The sequence below is a fragment of the Macrobrachium nipponense genome, chromosome 32, assembly GCF_015104395.2.
Source record: "Macrobrachium nipponense isolate FS-2020 chromosome 32, ASM1510439v2, whole genome shotgun sequence".
Lineage (NCBI taxonomy): Eukaryota > Metazoa > Arthropoda > Malacostraca > Decapoda > Palaemonidae > Macrobrachium > Macrobrachium nipponense.
Genome location: NC_061094.1, coordinates 60,116,439 through 60,138,153, shown reverse-complemented (window position 1 = coordinate 60,138,153; position 21,715 = coordinate 60,116,439). Strand labels below are relative to the sequence as shown.

Here is a 21,715-nt window from a genome sequence, read left to right as displayed (position 1 = left end):
TATTATTTCCCAGAATAATCAAGACTTTCCATGAAGGACGTGGCAGAGCTCACAACTCATTTATGGGAAGGGCAGTTACACTAAGCTCATCCCTTATACTGATACATTTGCTGTCTCACCCCAGTGGTGACTTGTCTGAGGTAATTTAATAGCATTATTATATGTAGATGTAATTTTATAATAAACAGGACTTATACTCTTGTTTTAAACTCTACCTCTCATTGAAATTATCAATGTATTTATGATTACTTGCAGGAAATGTAATTATGATTACTTGCAGGAAATATCCAAATGGGCAAACATAGGAGGGTCACCAGATTGGTCATGGCTGGTTTCTCTTTGGGTGTATCGAGACCCAAGCGTGACAAGTGCTGGTTTAACTGTTGCTTCGTCATTAACAAGCAAGCCAGAAGGCTTGTTCCTCCTTCATGAAAGTCTCACCCAAGTTTCAGGAGGTGTGTGGGGAGCCGCCTTAAGGTATGTTAACTTAGTGCATAGTTTAGAAAGCTTAAGTGAAGGTTTACATTTTTCTGTATATCACACAGGTATTCATCAGAATATGTTTGGTACTTTTGTGTATGAAAATGAATGATATATGATATATCCCATTACTTTTACTTACTTACCTGGTACTAGTTAGACAGGCCAGGTGTTGAAAGGTTGCTGAACGAGTAAAGTATTGATAAAATGATGAATGAGATATCCTACTTTCGAGACGCAATCTGGTTTTGAATGGTTGTGTGCTCAGTCCTTGGGGCTGTATCATTTTTCATCTTGCAGAGTGGCCTTGTAATATCTTCAGTTGTTTTTATTCTCAGGTTGATCCCTCTGTCATACCATCCTGCTATTCATGTTTTTTTTTCTCATTCATACAATTTTCTCTTCCCTCTGTGTGAGAATGTATACATATCTGAAGTAACTGATTATATTTTACAAAAATATTTAAAGAAAAGGTTACTCTTTTTCAGCATTTTTATTAAAAATTTCTTTACAGCTACTTACTGGCAACTGGTCGGAGCTGCTTGGTAAGAATGTCAGCTGCAGAATTACTTGTTAAGCTTACAGAAAAAAGGCCAACTGTAAATGAGCCATGGTCATCCCCAATAGTCACTGATACAATGACAGGTGTAAGTCATGTTATTGGTTTTGTATTTAGACATCATTTGACATAAAACCCTTCTCATTAGTTGAGTCCACATTTATGGTCTTTGAATTATTGGACACTTAAAAAAAAAATTATCTGTTAGTGGGTTCCCTGGCAGTAAGAGTTACTTTGTTGTGCTGCCTTGTTTATAACAAGGGACTGATTGTGTAGAATGTTAGACTGACACCTATGTTAAAATTTCATAATTTATTTATTTTTGTATAGCACACAAGCATTATTAATTTTTCTTCGTCCCCTGCACTTTCATTCATGATTTTGAATGATTACTGGATCGTGGGTTTTCACTTCCTTGGTACCTTCAAAGGATTGTGATGCCAAAGGATTATGATGGTTACATCAAATCAGCTGATTTAGTCATATAATTGTTATTATGTTAAGTTTTGAATTTAGGACACAACATACCTTTGACTCACATATAACTTTGGAACCTGCTGTAACTACTACTGTGCATTGTTTCATTTAGTGCAGTAATTGTTAGTCTGTCTGGTATACAATGGAATATGCTTCTCAAGACTAGGCAAACTGGAAAGCATATTTTGATGTTTTGTAGAAATGAGGAGTTTTTGCTAATTATAGTTATGCATATATATTACCTGTAGTAATTCACTTGAATGGCTTTTACTTTGACAGGAATCCATTTGTGGAGTTCAGGCCCTAATGGTTTTACTTCAGCACTGCAACTTTTACAAAATTATGAGGATAACAGTGTTTAAGCTTTGCATCTATCCTGGGAAGCCAGAGGGAGAGTGCCATCCAGTAAAACAAGCTGAGTGGGATTTCTCTACTAGCCATCTTAGTTCTTTATGTACTGCAGGTGTGTACTAAATATTATAGACAAAATTTATGTAGCATTTATTAATGATAACAGTAGTAATATTACTGGATCATTATTATTGCTTTTGGCACCAATAAAAAAAATGGAGGAGATGTAGAAGACTTGTGACTGCTAAGTGCAAAGATTCATGCATGAAGTGTGTATGAAATAATATTACAAATATGAAAGTTGTAGAGAAATGTAGTGTGTAGCAGATAGAATATAGACTAAGATCTTAGATATTTAAATGATTTGTCAGAAAAGTAGTGGCTGTGAAATTAGTAGGATGAACAAACTGGAATTCAGGTAGAAAGTGCACAAGACAGAAGCTAATCAAAGGCATTGATTATGATCCGAAACTGATGAAAATTTCTTTGGTTCACAAGATCGTTATATCATTGACTACCCTCAGTAATTCATCTGCCTTAGTGCCCTCTTTCTATTGACGTCTTTCAGCTTTTGATGGAATTTTCTTCCTTTTATTGTGTGGATGCTGTCAATATACATATGTTGCTTTTCATTCTAGTAATGTTTGGCTGACACATTGTTGACTTCATTATTGAATTCCCCTCCATCCTCCCCAGTGGAATGGTTTTACATGTTAGTTAACTTTGACAAACAAAAAATCACAGATTTTTTATCTGTTCAGAAAAGGAGAAAAAGATGGTTGTTGACAAACAAAAAATAGATCTATAAATTTCCTAATATTTCAGCTGACGATGAGCTTGGCAGCATGGAGAGTCAGAGTGACGAGGATTGGAGAAATGGCAAATCATCATCACTTGTTTCTGTTCAGCTGTATGAATCATTGTTGAGGCTGTTCACTAACTTATTATTACTCCAACCGTCCCAGGTTATAGATCAGTTATGCTCGCTTGGAATAATTCACATGGTTATCAAGTAAGTTGGTACTTTTTATAATAAAATTCTAAAATTTCTGCTATTACATTCTTTTCTTTAATCGTTAATATTTTCATATAGTAATCTGTATTTTGTATATGATACTTTAGAACCATTGTTTTCACTTTGATATTTCTGTTTTTTGACATTTTTTCTTGAAGTTTTTACTCCCTTTTTTTTATCTTTTCAGACAACTTCGTTATATTATGCCTCTCATTAATGCATCTGAGAGTTATTTTCAAGCCATGGAAACAGCTTTGATATTCCTATGTGCAGTTCTTAAGCATGATTCATCACTTGCCCATTCTCTTACACGAGACACTAGTCTCGTACATCTCATAATGGCGGTGCTGACCTCTGGTTTGTGACCAGTTTTTATCTTTAGTAGAATTGCATGTATACATATACTACTGCCAAAGCTGACAAATAATTGACTATATGTATATATAAACATGTTTTGTAGTAAAATTCTTTTAGGATTACACTCATACTGTATTTTGAAATGATTTATTAGATGCTTTGTATACTGTTGGGAAATTTGTCCAACTTGTTGGTAAGATGATTAAAAGAGATCCTTGTTGCAGGTGTTGATAAACCACAGACCAAAATTGTTGGTTTTGAATTGCTAAACGTTCTCACACATGGAGGTGGACTGTGCGGTACATCACCAATAATTGAATGGATCGTAGCGTCTCCCGCACTTACTCTGCGTCCTTTAGTGCTCAGTCTTCACTCGTCCTCACTGCTGAATCTTCAGAGGGCAGCAGCAAGCTTCTTGATTAGCCTTATTTATTCAGTTTTTCCTGATGAGAATTTGCCAGAAAGCACTGCTGAATTGAGTCTTTCAAAAATATTAGATGTGCCAGTGATGCTTTTAAATGACCAGGTAAAAGTTATTTTTGTTTTTTATGTGTACACAATTTCATTTCACCAGAAACCATTACTTACAATTAGCCCTTGTGAGAACTGTAATAAGTAAAAAATGTGCCCAATCAAGTTTTCTGTACAACATATAATCAAGGCCACAGAAAATAGATCTAACTTTTGTTGGTCTGTGTAATGCTGTACAAGCTGCAGCCCATGAGACACTCAGCCAGCTGTGGTGGTCTGTGTTGTTGCTTTGCCAGATGCACGATTATGGCTAACTTTAACCTTAAATAAAATAGAAATTAATTAGTCTAGAGGGCTGCAATTTGGTATGTTTGATGATTGGAGGGTGGATAATCAACATGCCAGTTTTCAGCCCTCTATCCTCAGTAGTTTTTAAGATCTGTGGGCAGACAGAAAAAGCTTGGACAGAAAAAGTGTGGACGGGGAGACAAAACCATCTCAATAGTTTTCTTTTGCAGAAAACTAAAATGACAGTAAAATTAGACTTGATACCATCCTTAATTTGTTGTAATTTAAAAGTAGCCTTTCTTTTTAACTTACTGTGTTTGATATTGGTTTTATGAAGATTTAAATCTTTCATTAATTACTTTGGTCATTTTCACACAAGAAAGACAGACCATATTTATTGTTAGATTCATTCAATGTGAACCTTACGCTCTACCTTATTTTTCTCTGCAGGATATTTGCCCTGGTTGGGAAATCTGCAGACATCTTATACAATTAATTTGTTTTGTAACAGATGTTAATGAAATTCCTGGTCAGACGCTACTAAAGGTAAGAATATTTATACTTTACTACCTATTCAGTTCATTCTGTGTTGAAATGATGTATCATTACCCTTGAATACAAGTCAAATGCCCCAGGCTCTGTCTAAGTACTGGAATGGGAATATCACTTCTCTATTCAGGATACTTGGAGTGAAAGTGTTTAAGTTCAGTAGTGTTGTTAAGTATATAAGACTTTGGTCTGTTTTATACAGTATGATTCAGCTTTTTAATATTAGAATATGTTAATATCTTAAGATGTCAGGTTTTAGTGGGTGCATTTATAGGTATTTATTGCATATCAATTTAACAAGACTCTTAAGTCAGCACTTTTCATAAATCAACTTTTTCATTATAAGTATCCTCGTCAAAATTTTTATGTAAGACGGACGGACATTACATAATATTTTATGTTTATGTACATTTACAAAAAAACTTATTGCAGTGTAAAAATGTTAATAGTGACCAAGATAAAATTTCTGTTTACTTTTTGTTTCATCAGAAAACTGAACTCTCACCAGTGGAATTAGAACATCGAACTCTATTGCTGGAATGCTTGAAGTTAACCCTACTAATTTCCACTAGTGCAAAAGAAGCAGCACATCATTACCGCTTGTTTTTTATGCCGATTCTTATAAAACCATTTACTGATCTTCAAGTGAAAATTCAAACTGTAAATATTCATATTACAACTCAACTTATGAAAAAGAAGGTAAGGCACTGAATTTGTTTTCCCTTAAATCAGAGATTTTTAAACATCTTTTGAAGTATGGAACTACAGACTTTAGAAAAAGCAGGTTTCAATTTTAGATTTTTATATTTTGTTTTCTTTTGCTGTTCTGTTCGTGTTCCTAAAAGCAGCAGTTCTCAATTCTTCAAAAGGGTTTTTGGTAATACAGTGAGAAGACAAGCCAGAATTAATAGCTGCCATATAGTCAACATATATGATAACAAACCCTTTGTTTAGGATAGCTTCCCATAAACTAAAGGTATAGGACTACAAAAAAATCCCCTGATATTTCCCATTTAATGTGCCCCCCCTTTTTAAAAAATGGCGTCCATAGGTAGACAGGGATAGGAATGTTAATGGGTTCAGTATGAATCATCTTGAACATGTAAACTCTTATCCCAGGGACTAAAAGAACTAATACAAAGAGTGATCCTGCACTTGGAATTGGCTACGAACTGGGTGGACGGAAGAGGTCCTTGGGTAGTGACCATTGGGGAGTCTGTGTTACCCCTTCTTCATTCACTTTGGGTGCCAATACTTCGCACACAGTCTTTATTGACTGCCACTTTAAAGTTCATCCTTTCTGCTTCAACACATCATCAAGGTAAATATTTTGGTGTTCCGAAAGTTGTTTTTTTCAGTTATGGCATGCTATGTTCTTCTTGTAATGGCAATAATTTGATTTGCAGTCACATTAAGTAGTATAGCTTTTTGGTATTTATATTGTTTTTCAGTCTACAGTAGCACGACATGTTTAGGATTTGTGCATAACATATTAATAGGCTACGTTGAAAAAACTTTAAAACAAATTGAATATTCATGATTGACATGCACTTTTGAAAATAGATCTGATTTTCATTGTTTGACCTATTTTATTTAGAAGCCTGCCCCTCTAACATGAAGGAGCTCTCTATATAATACAGTATGTGACATCAGGGTTTATTTATTTTCTTGTTATTATTATTTTCAGTATGTTTGTTCTTGAATCGAACAAGTGGCCTGCCTGGTGTACTTCTTAGTGCTTCGAGGACAAGTCATCCTCTTCTGGCAAATATCACGACAGTTGTCTGCCAGCAGTTGTCACGCCATCAAAATCTTAGCAGAGGCTCAGTATTGGGATTGAAAGATCTTCCAAGAGAGAGTATAGAAATTTCTATATTACTGTTAACTAATTGTTCCAGGTTACAGGAATGTACTTCTGTGATGATCAAGGCTAGTAGATGTTAATAGTTCCTATATTTGTTATTATCAGATACTGTTTTTACCAACATAGCTAAAAGAAGAGTTCTTTGTTTCCATACAGAAATTGAATTATTCAAAAACTTGGGAAATTTAATTAATTCTTTTCTAGGACAAATTCTCCATTTTTAAGACTAAGTTGAATCTTAAAGAGCTAGTTTTAACATAATATGCATTAGGTTTGATATTAGTTGATGTATTTCTGTAGGTAAGGTAGCCATAGTCCAGGTGTTTAGAGCTTCCCTTTGGCACTTTCTCAAACATTTCTTGCCCTTACTGACTAGTACTGGATGCTTTAATGCATATGGGCAAACCATGAGAGAAAGGTGATTTGATGGTTAGTCAGTTTGATGTAGACATCTTCCAGGTTGTTCTGATTAAAGGAAGTCAGCTTTTCTTGCATACGGCTGTGACTACAGTATATGAATGTTCGGACACTAGAGATAAATTTGAGAAAAAATTATTTGTCAATTGCCTAACACACTAGACACAGAAGTACAGCTTTGATTGAACTCCTATAACTAATTCTTGTCTGCAGCTTTCAGGATTGTTCTTTTTGTTAGTAGGTTAAAGTACTGAATAGCAGTAATAATCCTTTCATGTTCTTACCTACAGCATGATTTAATGACCTCCATAATGAAGTGGCTAGATAGCAAGTTTGCTTTTGAAGAGGGCATGTTCATCACTCTTCCTATCCTGAAGTTGTTTATTGTTCTTCTTTCTCATAAGGAGTCTCAGGTGGCAGTGTGCAAGGTATGTTTTGTCATTGCTTCGTCAGATGTACATGTAGTTGTGGCTGGAGAGCCATTGTACAGTATAGAATAAGGCTATTTATGTGTAATGAATATTTATGACAAATATGTTTTATTGTAAAGGTTTCATGACTAATTTTTAGAGTATCAAGAGTTTTAATTTGGAAGCTTTGTGTTCATGATCTTATTGATTATACTGTGTGATTATATTTGCAAAGTTTTGTATAAAAGTAATTTTTTTAAATACATATGGTAAAACTAAGGTATTTTTTAATGAAAGCTCTAATTATCTTGTTCTATATTTATACTGTTGATGTTTGACAACTTCTGTTCGATAATCCTTCAAGAGTGTTTTAATACCACTAGCTTAAGATATCCAACACAGAACTTCTCTCCTCTGTCAGACATTTTTTTCTATTGCTAATCTTGTACCTTACAACATCGGTTTCTAAAAACCCATATTAGAATTTGGTAACTTTGCTGTAGTTGTGCTTTTTAATGATTAAAGTAAAATTTAGCTCCATATTTTACCCAAGCATAGTGTAGGGAGTGAATGCATATTAACTAAAGTAATTTTTTTCTCTAGTTTAACAGATGGGTTAATACTTTCCATGGGCTGCTTCAATATATTTCCTTGCAGAAGGATGCTTTGACTGCTCTTGCTAATATGTCTCAAAACCATCATGCAGCACGATGTATTCTTGGTTCAGGTAAGCTCATTAGTAGGATATATTTTTGCTCTTACTACTCAGTATATTTTTTACTTGATAAAAAACAGAACTGTCTCTCTCAGGAGCATGTCATTTTATGCCTAAGGGGAAAATGTTTGCATTGTTTAAAGAGTTCTTTGTTGCACAAACCCATCATTTATACAACAGCTGCATTTGAGAGTCTTCAAATCTTAGAAACTCAATCCCAAAACAGAATGTGAAGGAATATCATCTGTTTGCTGGTTGGCAGCAGGGTGCATGTAACCATACCCTGTGACTACCACTTTCATGAAGGTAAGAACCTTACTTCTCATGTAACCTGCTTTCAGAAAGCCTCTTCTTGGACACTCATAACTGATTATAGTCTTACTTATTCTTTCCCCATTATTTCATCATAGGTTCCCTTGGTTTCCCCATTACAATGTCAGTTTGTTTTCTGGCCATATGTCAGCTTTTCCGGTTTAGTGCAGGCCTTCATCATCCTCTTTCTCCATAATTTCTTGGGTCATCGTACATGTCTTTAGCCTGCTGTTTCCACAACTGCTGTTTTGTATTTTTTGACCATTTGTTCCTCATCCTTTCTCTTCACATGTCTAAATCATCTCATCTTTGAGATCTCTGTGTTTTCCCAGCTTCTTGATATCAAATTTTGCACCAGCACTTTCCATACTCTCGTAATGAATCTTAAACATTCTTTGGTTACACCTTGTTGGGTAAGTTTAGCACACCTTAGGGTGCTCACACTGTAGTAAAAAATTTAAGTAACACTTGTTGGCAACTTCTTGTTTACATATCACAAATAGGTTGAAAACAAGTCTGACTGTAGGTGGAGAATGAAGGCACGTACTGGATGATCATGTGGAGCACTATTGAGGACTAGCAATAAGTCTCTGACTTGTAATCAACCTGTTTGTGATGTGTGTGTGTGCAATAAGTTGCAATTATGTATTTATGACATGTTTTCTACAGTGTAGATACACCCTTAGCTTTAAAAATTTTATACTAGTTATATTTCATATTTATTTCTATCTAATTTTTTATGCATAAAACCCATTAACAAAAATTCAAGCTTATGAGGTATGGATTTTAGCTACTAGCAGACATTACCTTCTCTTCACCAATACATGGATGTTCTGCGAGTCACATTCCTAGATCTTCATTTCACCAACTTCCCTGTGATGATTGGTGCCTCCACCAATCAGACAAGACAGAAGAAGGACCCCCTGAATGGCTAGTAAAGAACACCACAACCTCCTCTTGGGACATGAAGCAGTAGTATATGTCTTAACAATCTTTTAGGATTAGGTCATTGGCCTTGCAGTTCCCATCATCCCTGACATTTTAACAATAGCTGCTCAATGAAGGAACCAAGGAGGAGCATGTTTCACCCCTTTGCTGTTATTCCCTTCTTTAAACTGGAAGGTTATGCTGTTCATGGAGACAAGATAACCAAGAGTTGGAGTAACAGACATTGGAAATCAAAGGCAATAGTTTGTATGCATAATAACCAATTTGAAAAATATTTCTCTTGTTTATCTGCAATAAGATTATTTTTCATAAGAGTTTAAATTTACCTTTTAAATTTCAGAGGATTTTGTGAACGATATCTTATCTTTAGTTGGACAGCATGAGAATGAAGCCGTGTTGGAGCTTGCATTGGTGATCATTTGGTCTTTAGTTGCAAACAACAAGAGAGGCCAGGCTATCCTTAAACGTTTTCCCTTCCAACCCGAACTTAAATATTTAGTTGAGACGCATCATAAACATGCTCATCTGTGTGAGACTGTGCTCAAGATTTTGAAGGGATAACTTTTGTGAATACTGTAGATTATTTTTACTCATATCAATCCTTGTGTACTTCCCTGTTTTAAATAAACTTGGTAGTACCTGTATGTTTGTAAAATACATTATTTATATGTACAAATAAAATATATTTTCTGCATATATATTGAAGTTTCATTATCACCAGATACAATTTCTATGTTATTACGTACTTTGAAAGAGATAGACTATTCAGGTGCTGAGAAGGAAACAATTTTTCCTTGACATCATCGCAGATTCTGAAGTGGGAGGGCCCCTTATGATTTGTTGTTCCAAGATCTTCCGAAGCAGATGACCATGTTGGTCCGTCATCAGTCGATCTATATACATTTAACACTTATCACGATGCCTACATTTAATTTCAATTCCTTCCATCCTGTTGTATCTTGTGCTTTTCGTTGTCATCTGCTGTAGTATTTATCGGGAACAAAGGTGAAGAATGTCAGTACAATTAGATACTATATTACTTAGCTTTGAGAGTCTGTGCACATTTAAATATTGTGTAGCGTAGTTTAGAGCATATTTTTCATTACATTGAAGGACAATACTGTATCATGAATATTTTATCTTTTGAAGTAGTTTATTTTGGTGATGTTTCATTGCATTTAAGTTTAATAATATTTAATAATATATTGTATCATAGTTTTAAGAGAGAGAGAGAGAGAGCATGATCACGAAATATTGTGCTGTATGTATTTTTAATATGGTACATTACTATTTTGTTATATTTGTTCTATGCTGTTCAATATTTAAGTTTTTAATTTCTTATAAGTCCATTGACTTAATTCCCGTTACAAATGCCTATTTATCCAGATATATGAGGAAATAGTGTTTACCTACAACCAATACAATATCCTCTAGGATCTTGACTATGAGTATGAAGCCTAGTTAGGAACTGGAGAATGCCTTTTCTCCAGAAAACCAAGGTAAATATATTAATTATCACTTTTGCATGTTTTTAGGAGAGGATGCTGCGATTACTTACATATCATTAGTTATATCAAAGGAGATGACTTTTAAGTACGGCAGCAATTTGATGTTATATTCTGCGCTCACCGGTTTTGATATTATCCTTTATTCAGTTCATCAGATAGAGCCATTTTATTTGTATGTTGTAATTTATAACTATTGAATAAATTCATATTTATTTGACGATTTGAAACTGCTGATATAATTACTATAGAATAACCCTGTGTGGCTTTTAGTTCGTCTCAACCGACATTTCAGTTATTGTAAATTTCCCATATGAGAAGAGTGCTGACAGTGCACCTCACACAGTGTACTGTAGGTATTAATTAAGGTTCTTTGCAGCGTCCCTTCGGCCCTTTTATCTAAAATCCCCTTTCATTCCTTTTACACTACCTCCGTTCATATTCAGCACTGAATGACCTCATAGGTATCTGCGTGTGGCCTTTGGCTTAAATTTTATATTCTAACAACTGTTACTAAGTAAATTATATAGTATTGCGTATTAATTTTTCATATATGGTTATACATTTACTGTAGTTGTAAATTATTTTTGTTGAATGATTATAATTATCAGTCACACGCACAGAGAGAGAGAGAGAGAGAAAGAGAGAGAGAATCCTTTTATTCAGTTCATATCAAGTGGAAGAAATTTTCTAATAACTGCATATTTAAATTTAGGAATTTGTAAAGAGTAAATAATTGAAATGTGTCGATTGCAGTAAGAAAACTCTTCAAAAGTTCACATAATAGACCAAGGAAGGAATTCCCGAAGACGAAGGAATTCCCGAAGTAGGAATAAACAATAAAACCTTAACAGAATGATAAGAGGATAACGATTTACATCTTTTGTCGCGATGACCTTGGGCGTTCAATCCGCTCGTAGCTACGACGATGAGCGACCAGCGAGCGAGAGGACCGAGCTGGCAACTTCCCTAGTGCTGTTGCTAACAGGTGATCAGAAGAAAATGAAGGGGTTGGCGATTGGTCGTTATAGTTCAACCAACCACCACTACAGTTTAGTTCGACTTCGACTTCAGTCGTTACTGAGACTTCGAGTGTAGACGATTTCCTTCCTGCAGTAGGCGACTTCAGGCCGTGTGTAGTGTGTCTTGGATACCAAGCGCGCTTTTCATCAACCGTAAGTTGTGGTCATTGCATTGTTCGGCTTCCTTTGATGAACCGTATTGATCTTTTATAATCTAGTAGTAGGCCCTTGTTCAGCTTAATATATAAACTCATACTATTTTTGTGGTTAGTTGTGCCTTGCTGGGATTAATTTTAAAGAATATTATCTATAGTGAAGTTGTTATAGATCTGTTTATCGCTTTCACTTGAAAAAATCACTGTCCTTTCACTATCATCTAGAGTGAAGGATCAATCAGTTGTGTTATACAACGTATAATGCCTAAACTTCGCGAATACGTAACTTTTTTCTTTTATTTCGGTAAACTCGAGAAATAAGATGGGGTTTGAACATCTATAATACAAAGTGAGTTGGCCACAAGTCTAGTTTTCGCTTTCTTTTAAAAGAGTTTACTCTCCGTTTACGGGTATCTCTAGTCAATGTGAGTTTTCAGTAGTGTTAGTACAACGTTAAATATATAGCGAAAGATTAAAAAAATTTTTTTTTTTTTTTTTTTTTTTGTGCTGTAAATCTAGAAATAAGATAAATTGTCTTTCGTGACGCAAACCTTTTAGTCAAATGATTTAGTACACTGAGGTTATTAACCTTCGATCTATTTCTTGCCAAGAGCGAGTGGTCTTACTTGCTTTTTTGAGCTGACTGACTCAGTATTTATCTACTTTCTTATCACTTACCAAGGGATTCACTAGACTTAAGAATTGCAAGATCATGTGTGTCGCTTACATTTGCCTATTCATGGGGTCTAAGAATATTTTGCCAAGTGTTCGTGTAAATTAATCTCTCTCTCTCTCTCTCTCTCTCTCTCTCTCTCTCTCTCTCTCTCTCTCTCTCTCTCTCTCTCTCTCTCTCTCTCTCACACATGTGTGTAGTACATCATTGTGTGTAGTACATCATTGTGTGTAGTACATCATGTGTGTGTGTGTATGTGTGTGTGTGTGAGAGAGAGAGAGAGAGAGATTCATCTACACGAACACTCGACAAAATATCAGAGGTTTTCATTTCCCGTACGTAGTACTTGTTCAACGCTCTGAATAAATTGTGACATCGTCCTTATAGGCTGCTCAAGAACCAGAGAGCTCTTGCCGGCAATACTGCAGACTTAAGCTAATCTACTACAACAAACAATGGCACTGTCTTCCCGGCGATATTATTGATGCTGTTACAGAATACAAAATATTCTTAGCGAGGTCAACACGGTAGTTGCAGTTTTATTTTTAAACTAAATTGATGATTGAGTTTATATATTTACTTTTATTTGTCTTTTGAATGACGCTTTTTTATGACAACGAGCAGGCGTTGGTCAAGTTTATTCGCTTAATTCGGTCTCCTTGTGGCTTATGTAACTTTGTTACACAATATGGGTACTACCGTAGACGCATGCTCCTCTCTCTCTCTCTCTCTCTCCTCTCTCGTCTCTCTCATCTCCTCCCTCAACCGCACCTCTCCTCTCTCGCTCTCTCTCTCTCTCTATATATATATATATATATATATATATATATATATATATATATATATATATATATATATATATACAGTACCTGTATTGTGTAACAAACTTATTGATAAATATTTAAGCGAATAAACTAACCAACACCTGACCGTTGTCATAAAACAGTATCTGTTAAAAGAAAACGGTGTCAGATAAGGAACAGCCACGATTACTTGAGAGCTTTGGCCTTGGGTGAAATGTGATTGTTAAGTTAATAGATTTAGCAACTGTGATCCGGGTCATTGGAGATTTGTTTGTTTGGGAGTTAAAAGTTTCGTTGACAAACTAATACTTGTATAGATATGCTTGGTATAGAAAAGTACTAGGCCTATGTCTAACCTTACAGAAATGTTATGAAACCACTGGTGTATTATTAGTTGACACCATCTTGCCATTGTAAATCACACGAAATATTAAAGTATTATTATCAGATACTATGTTTTATAACGTAGAATACATGTTATGAAACTTTACTTAAGATTTAAGACACTTATTATGAAACTTTTCTTAAGATTAAAGACACTTATTTAGTACGACAGTAATAATAAAGGTTTCAGAAATAACTTTAGTATTTATTTAGCGCTAGACCGGCGAGTGCATTAGAGGGGATAATATTATGTAGCCTACGAGTTATAAAACGCAAACCCTAAATTGTTTATGAAAATAATTATAATGGTCCCATGAGGCTCTAGAATTGGCCCTTAACTGATGAAGTCAAGAATGTATACTTATAGTGTGTATATGTCTTTCCTCACATCTACATCAAATTTCTGAAGCACGAATATCACACAGCCTAGCCAACGCATAGTCATGAACTGGATTAAACGGTAGAAACAACGTTATAGGGGCTTAAATGATCATTTCCTGTTTGCCAGTCTTAAGAGAAAGGGGAACATTCATTATTGACGTCCTGTGAATTCAGTGTATGGCCATCGAAAGGGAGAGGTAGACACGCGAAATGTTGGGTTTTATTTAGTACTAAACTCGAAGCAGTTGTGCTTTCTTTTTCAGATGTTATAATTGCGTGTTATCGTGACGGTCTCGACTGGTTCCGTGGAAGTGTTTATTTTGATTATTTACAGTTAATGGAGTTTTATAATAATTTACAGTTTCTACTTTGGTTTTCCTGTATACTATGTGTATTGACAAGTTCATAAATAGAGCAATAATAATAATGATAATAATAATAATAAATGTCAATGAGAGAACTTTTGTTATTAAATGAACAAACACTAGCAATAAACAGTGTTACACAATCCCCCTATACATACCAAGCTCTTTTGAAAGGAGCATAATTGTCCACATCCTCTTAGGCGCTTGGGTTGTGACATAAGCAGATAGATCATAGCTCATAGACAGTTTTGTTACGCTGCCTGGGCATTTATTCACCCCTTTCCTCCTTTATTCCCCAGATGACTGAGAAATTCCCCTACACGTTGGAAACGCCAACGGAGGAAGAAAATGACCTGATCAAGAAGGAATTCACTGGATACTTGTCCGGTGCAGTTCGAGTCCAGCCCACAGGATACTTCTTCCAAGGCATCTACCGTGATTACGCGGAGCCTATATACACTTTCTCCGTGAAGAAAACGGACGTTTTTGTGGCCAGCTATCCGAAGTGTGGTAAGTTTATAATCTCGACATTTGCATCTTTAATTCTAATTATAATTTTTCCAGTGAGTCAGTTCTGTCCGGTTTGAAAGTGTAGAAAGTTTTCGGTTGTAGCCTTTAAACCACAAGCAAATACTTCGATGACGTTATTACGAAATACTAAAATTATGCGTGGTTTCTTTATATAAACAATTTAGTTTAATTCATGAAGACAATTTTGTTCACAGCGACAAATCGTTCTATGCGTCTAGAAATTAGGTGGCCCTTTTCCTTATCGTAACTTTGTTTTGTATAGGATGTTAGATTCATTAAGATTGTATAGAGAATTATGCGTGGTTTCTTGGAATACGTAATTTGAACTCGTAACAACACTTTTTTTCACAATATAAACAGCCCGTTGCGTCACGCAAGTAGGTAGTCTTGTATACTATCACAATTTTGCTTTGTTTTACAAAACATCTTTCGCAACATCCTCGCCCTTGAAGGGCATAACATTCTAGTATCCTCCATTTGGTCATTCTTACAAGCATACTAAAAGACATGCCTGACTGCCTGTACTTTTTTTTTTTCATCTGTCCATCCGCCTGTGGTGTTTGCGCATGGTAACACTGCGTCCAGGGCTTTAAATAATATCCCATTTCGAATATTATCGATGTAATTCGCATACAGTAAATTATTAAAACACTTTCAGTTGCAAATGTACACCCAGATATCCTTTTATTTACCTAAAATTTAGACATAACGTAACTATTTAAGCACGGGACGCAGTGTTGCCATGCGCGACCACCACAGAAAAAAAAGAAAGAAAAAAAGAGAGTATAGTTGCCTACAGGCAGAGGCATTGTGGTACATCGTAGTTAGTGGGAGTCTTCTGAAAGGCTTTTGTGGTCGGCGGTAGTAAGTGGTCAGAACTAGTTTTCCTTTTCAACGAAACACTGTTTGTTCTCAGTGAAAAAAACTACGATAAAAAGGACTAGTAGTTGATTGTTGATTTTCATATCGATATATTTTTTCAAGGTGAGCTAGCTGAACCTCTTCTCAACTCTGTTTCAAAATTACATCTTATCAGAGCTCTCAAAGATATCTTATCGGTAACGCAGGCATGATTGGGCACTTAGGCAAAACTATATTAAACTAGTGTTCAAACAGAATTAAGTTAGAATCAAGGAAATAATGTTGCCAAATTAATGTAAAATTAGCGAAAGACAGGAGAGAGAAAAGTATCTTGAGTTATTTGATGATAATGGGCGAGACAAACCTTAGGAAAACTTGTATTTTGTTTCTATCGTATGTGGTAAAATTAATGCCACTTGATTTATTATTGGGCTTAGAACTTCCTTTTCCATTTAGAGATACTTACGCATTGTCTATACGGTCTTTATAAAAAAAAATTAATACAGTTCCGTTTGCCCAGGTACTACATGGACTGAAGAAATGGTGTGGCTTTTGATGCATGAATTCGATTACGAAGGAGCCAAAGTCGAACTGGATTCGAGATTTCCATTCTAGAGTAAGTTTTGGTGTTCAAAATACTAAACAAGCCAATTTTGACATTGCCTGCTTTAGCTTCTCTCATTGTTCTTTTATGTAAGTTCCTCAAAATAGCGAAACCTGCATTCTTGAGAAAATATAAAAACTCCTTTTCATTGAGTAGAGATGTTCCGTTATCGATACAAAATATAAAACGTCAAAATATCAAGATACATCTTTAATGTTTGTCATATTTTTTTTTTTTTGAAGTGGAGCAGAGAATAACTTATGTATGTTTAGTATTCTCATAGTATTTAATCGGATCACCTGAAGATTAGCGACCCCTAATACCTCTCCTGAAGAAAATCGACCACAATATTTTCCTCCTGAAGAAAAGCGACCCCAATATTTTCCACCTGAAGATAAACGACCCCTGCTTGGTGTGTCTAATCTTCAGGTAACCCACTTTAGTTCATAATATTATAGAAAAAAGGAGAAAAAATATAGATATATATTCATTAAAAACTACTTCATTAAGCATTTGTTAAAAACAAATTTAGACACAATCAATAGTTAATTAAAAGCATATTGTCTTGCAATTTCAGTACAAAAATAATCAAACCTACTGTAACCCCTGTGGCTAGCACGCGCAGCGCAACATTACCTCTTGCCAGAACATACCAAGCTTGCCAAGAATTTTTAAATATGCGGATAAGGCGCGAAGCGCCGTTTCGCCACGGCCTTACTGTAACCCCTGTTAATTCCTCACCTGAAGAAAAGCGACCCCAATATTTTCCACCTGAAGAAAAGCAACCCCAGTGTGTGTTGGGGTCGCTTTTCTTCAGGTGATCCATTAAATCTTTTAATAACTGTTTGTCAAAAGTTTTTGTCAAATTGATTTATTTTTGCGTCTAATTAATAAATATTGTAGTTAGGGTTACATTCTGCGAAGTGCTGATACCGAATTCGCTCCCTTTTTGACGAAATTATTCCCGTTAATTTACTTCCAGGGCAGACCACGTGCTTGACCCTGGGGTATTCAAGATGCCCGGAATTTGCGAAAAATTGACCTTTCCTCCGCCTGAGCCTGGTCACTACTTGGCGGCAGCGGCTAATGCGTCTAGCCCGAGGACAATTAAGACTCACATGCCGTTTTCACTCCTTCCTCCGAGCCTACTAGATACTTGCAAAGTAAACATGTCTGCAGTTGTTACTTTCTTAATAAATATAGTAAAATTACAAGGTCGTAGAGTTTCTTCATAATCTGACAGTTATAAAAGCTGTTACATAATTGTCATTTCATACTGAGCAAATTAGTCAAGAATTGTAGGCCCATGTGAGAATACAGATAAGTGTTGCTGAATGAAAAATTTTTGCTTTCACATACTTTCTTTGCCTGTATCGTACAACTATCTACATTTATTAGAAATTATCATTAATAGAATTAGTAATGAGAAAATCCTTTGTTAGCTGAAATAACAACTGTTCAACATTGCAGGTTGTTTACGTAGCAAGAGATCCACGAGATGTGGTCGTGTCATATTACCACCATCATCGAATGTGGGCGACGCATGGCTATCGAGGGGACTTCAAGAAATTCTTCGACTTCTTCGTGAATGAGCAAGGTTAGATGAAAATGGTGACTCTCTCTCTCTCTCTCTCTCTCTCTCTCTCTCTCTCTCTCTCTCTCTCTCTCTCTCTTTTGTGGTTCAGACCCGTGCTTTCATTTGGTCTAGGCCACTAAGTTTTGTTCATTGATTATCCCGTCACGTTAGCTTATGCATGAAAACATTTTTGGCATGATCATATTTACTTTCGGGAAAGTATATAGGTTAAATACACACTCATCTCTCTTTAATTGAAAACTGGTAGTAAAATAATTGAAGTCATGTTATTTTTAGAACGAAAAGGACAAAATATCGATTGTTTTCTTTTACAACTGTAATGATTCCGTATGCAGCAATGATTTAACCTTTTAGAAACAATTTAACTCTTAATTTTTCTTCTTCCTGGTCACCAGTTATGTGGTCGCCGTTCTGGAGCCACATAAGAGAAGCCTGGGAGAGGCGCCAGCATCCTAATCTCCTGTTCATAACTTACGAACAACTGAAAGCTGATCTCTCATCAGTCATAAAGAAGGTTGCCAGGTTTTTGGGTAAGCTATATATATCCTTAGGTTTTAATGTTGTTCATATGTTATGTCAGATTTTCAGGCTCTATACAATTTTTGTTGTATCACATTTACGGTTATATTTTGCCTAATGAGAAACAGGTCGAAAGGATAATTATATTATATATATAAGGGATTGGTCCACCAAAGTTGAGCTAACTCTTACATGGAGGGTGTTATTACTGTACGGTAGATTAACCTTGTGTGATTAATTACGTGTTATCGGTGGAGTTAGATTTTTTTCTTTTTCATTTAGGAAAGGAGATAACGTGTGAGCAGCTTGAGAAACTGTCATCTCACCTGCATATAGACTCGATGAAAAATAACCCGGCCGTAAACTGTATCAATGATGCTGCTATAGGACTATTAGACGTAACTGAAGGTGGCTTTATAAGAAAAGGTACGTGACTGATAATCATACTTTCCATGAGCATAGGTTTTTGACAATATACAGCCATTATTATTATCACTACTATTAATATTTTTAATTTTATTTTTGCTTCCCAGGTAAGTCTGGGGGATGGCGAGATTACTTTGACGCGGAAATGACAGAGAGATTCGCCAAATGGACGAAGGATAAGGGCTGTGGACTGGAGAAGGAATTCAACTGGGTCTGAGGAACAGATAATTAGATGATTTAAAATATGGTTTAAAATATGGATTGATTTTTTGTTTCACATGAACACAGCATGATAAAGCAATTATCTTTTTATATGAATATAGGATTACAGTACGACTTAATTATCGTGTGCATTTAGCGTATACTTCTACATCGTATATTTGTAGTGCATTTTTCTAATGATGAAAAGTGCAATGAGAAGGACTAAATGAATCAATGTAATTAAAATAAAGCTCATGGTGATGGGAATGGAAACAGAGAAAAATCGTAAAAAAATGACCTTGGGGATGCTACTTGAGAGATGTAGCGGTAAATGTAATTCCACGTACCAAATGTAACTGATCTTGGATACCACAGAAGTTTCCCCGGTTTGCAAAGTGTATGAGTAGGCATAAGTAAGGTATTTCATATGCTATAAATGTAGCCTACCACCATAGAAAGGATTGACGTGAACTTTCATAGGTGTTTGACAACAAAAATGTTTAAATCCATTGCGCAAGTGGATTGGGAAGTCTTCAAATGAGGAAGTTGCACTGTTGCAGAGATGTGGCCTGGTCGGCAGGCTGGAGGATAGACTGCAGTTAGTGACTATATAACAGTGTGCCCTTTTGCAGGCAAAATTAGGCTATGCTATGTGTATGGAGACCGGTAGTTGCTCTGAGTTATCTAGACCTGCTTCTTAGGTGGAAACACCTACTTGAATGGGAATGTAAGCTAGCACAGTTAACTGAGGCAATTTTAGCCTCTTCCTGGGAAGAGTTCGAATCTCGTTCTGTCCATCTAGTGTCCACAACAACATCCATTTTGGGAGGTGGAAGATACCCCAGTCTTGTCTGCCAGAGGCTGAACACCTTCCCCGGGGGTAACATTATTTTGTCATCAAGCTTATGCTTTTCTGAGTTTTCAACGAGAAACTATTAATCGCCAGGTGATGGGTCCAGGAGCGCAGCGGTATTTTTCCTATCCTTCAATTACTAAAATTGTATATAATACTTACCTAAATTATTCATTTAAACTTCATTCAGTGCTTAGTAATATATATGTGTATATATACGATTTATAAATTTGGAAACATTAAAAAATACTTTTTTCTAGGCTTTTCATTCATGTACCAGCGCGCTTTATTCATACTTTCATTACATGGGAATATGCGTGAAAATATTGAAAGTTCCAACTTCCAAAAGAACTATGGCTACAGTTTGTCAGATTGACATCTCGCCATTCTCGTGCATACTTGAATTTTAAACAATTTTGTTTGCACGATGGTCCCAGGGGGCAGACTGGGGTCATAATAGAATTATAGGAGCCGAAAGTTTGACATTAGAATGTGCCTCAGGTCACGGTGAATGCTGCCACTTCCATGTTCATTCCGTCACGGGAACGTTTTCTTGACATTCTTTTTGAACGAGGATTCTTTTTTTCTATGTTGCAATATACTAAGAGTAATTTGGCAGGTAGGAAAAAGAGAATCTTCATGAAAGTTTAGAATTTAAAGGAAAACTGGCCATTTAAATGACAAGCAGTTGACTTGACAATTGGAAACCCATCAGTTGAACAGTACTGTGTGTTCGCATGAACGTCGTCGTCTCGGCTGTTGTGTTTTTACGCTTGTAAGTATGTAAAGTCAAGTTTTGCACATCAAAGGATGCCAATAAAATTTCCTTGGCTAAAGGCTATAGGATATATAATAAACAAGATCGTGATTATCATACTGAATTTGTGCCAGGGACCCAAACAAGCTACGATAGGCCCAGCTGACAAAATTAGGCAAATACCTACCTAGCTATACTCTGTTTATTTTTCATCTGTATCTGCCTGTGGTGTTTGTGTATGGTAACACTGCGTCCCGGGCTTTAGAAAGTTACGTTATGTGTAAGTTTAAGGTAAATAAAAGGATATCTGGGTGTACATTTGCAACTGAAAAGTGTTTTAATAATTTACTGTATGCGAATCACACCGTTAATATTCGAAATAGGATATTATCATAAACGTTGAATGTAAGCTGAATGTAACTATCTAAAGCCCGGGACGCAGTGTTACCATACAAAAACATCACAGGCGGATGGACAGATGGAAAAAAACAGTATAGGCTAGTAGATGGGCCTAAAGTAAATTAAATACTGTGGTACTTTATTTCGTTGACAATTGCAATAAAAAATACATTTTTGACATGTTAGCAAGTGATTTATGCATTTATATTAATTTTTTAATTGCAAAACATTTTTATTGCGTCCCCCCCATCTCCCGGTAACCAACAATTAGGTACACCGTAGGAAACGCAGAAACTTATTTTATTTAGATTGGGGAAGACCCAAATACCAGTTCTGTGATAGATACGAATCACATAAATAACGACAAAGACGACTAATCTATTGAAAATATAGCTACATTGGCTAATACAAGCACAAACAGGGTACTAGGTAATTACAATCTCCTCCCCTATCCGAGTACTTCATA

At 35.6% G+C, this 21,715-nt stretch overlaps 2 protein-coding genes across 2 annotated transcripts in view; both read left to right on the top strand.

Annotated features, from left to right (window-relative positions):
• The window catches only part of LOC135207439 (rotatin-like), a 31,661-nt gene extending 21,750 nt beyond the window's left edge, over positions 1-9,911 (top strand). The window contains exons 23-36 of the mRNA XM_064239164.1: positions 14-140; positions 281-477; positions 995-1,127; positions 1,796-1,979; positions 2,693-2,879; positions 3,070-3,239; positions 3,464-3,765; positions 4,449-4,544; positions 5,037-5,246; positions 5,667-5,868; positions 6,235-6,476; positions 7,119-7,256; positions 7,842-7,965; positions 9,554-9,911. Of these exons, the coding sequence (XP_064095234.1) occupies positions 14-140; positions 281-477; positions 995-1,127; positions 1,796-1,979; positions 2,693-2,879; positions 3,070-3,239; positions 3,464-3,765; positions 4,449-4,544; positions 5,037-5,246; positions 5,667-5,868; positions 6,235-6,476; positions 7,119-7,256; positions 7,842-7,965; positions 9,554-9,774 (2,533 nt within the window). The 3' untranslated portion in view covers positions 9,775-9,911. The remainder of the gene's footprint in view (positions 1-13; positions 141-280; positions 478-994; positions 1,128-1,795; positions 1,980-2,692; positions 2,880-3,069; positions 3,240-3,463; positions 3,766-4,448; positions 4,545-5,036; positions 5,247-5,666; positions 5,869-6,234; positions 6,477-7,118; positions 7,257-7,841; positions 7,966-9,553) is intronic.
• A 1,734-nt stretch (positions 9,912-11,645) lies between these two features.
• Positions 11,646-20,349, top strand: LOC135207524 (luciferin sulfotransferase-like). The gene is given in 8 exon segments (XM_064239347.1): positions 11,646-11,893; positions 14,801-15,011; positions 16,414-16,513; positions 17,480-17,660; positions 17,968-18,094; positions 18,490-18,624; positions 18,896-19,039; positions 19,147-20,349. Coding segments are annotated over 7 exon segments (1,008 nt in total). The 5' UTR covers positions 11,646-11,893; the 3' UTR covers positions 19,257-20,349.
• The last annotated feature ends 1,366 nt before the right edge of the window (positions 20,350-21,715 follow it).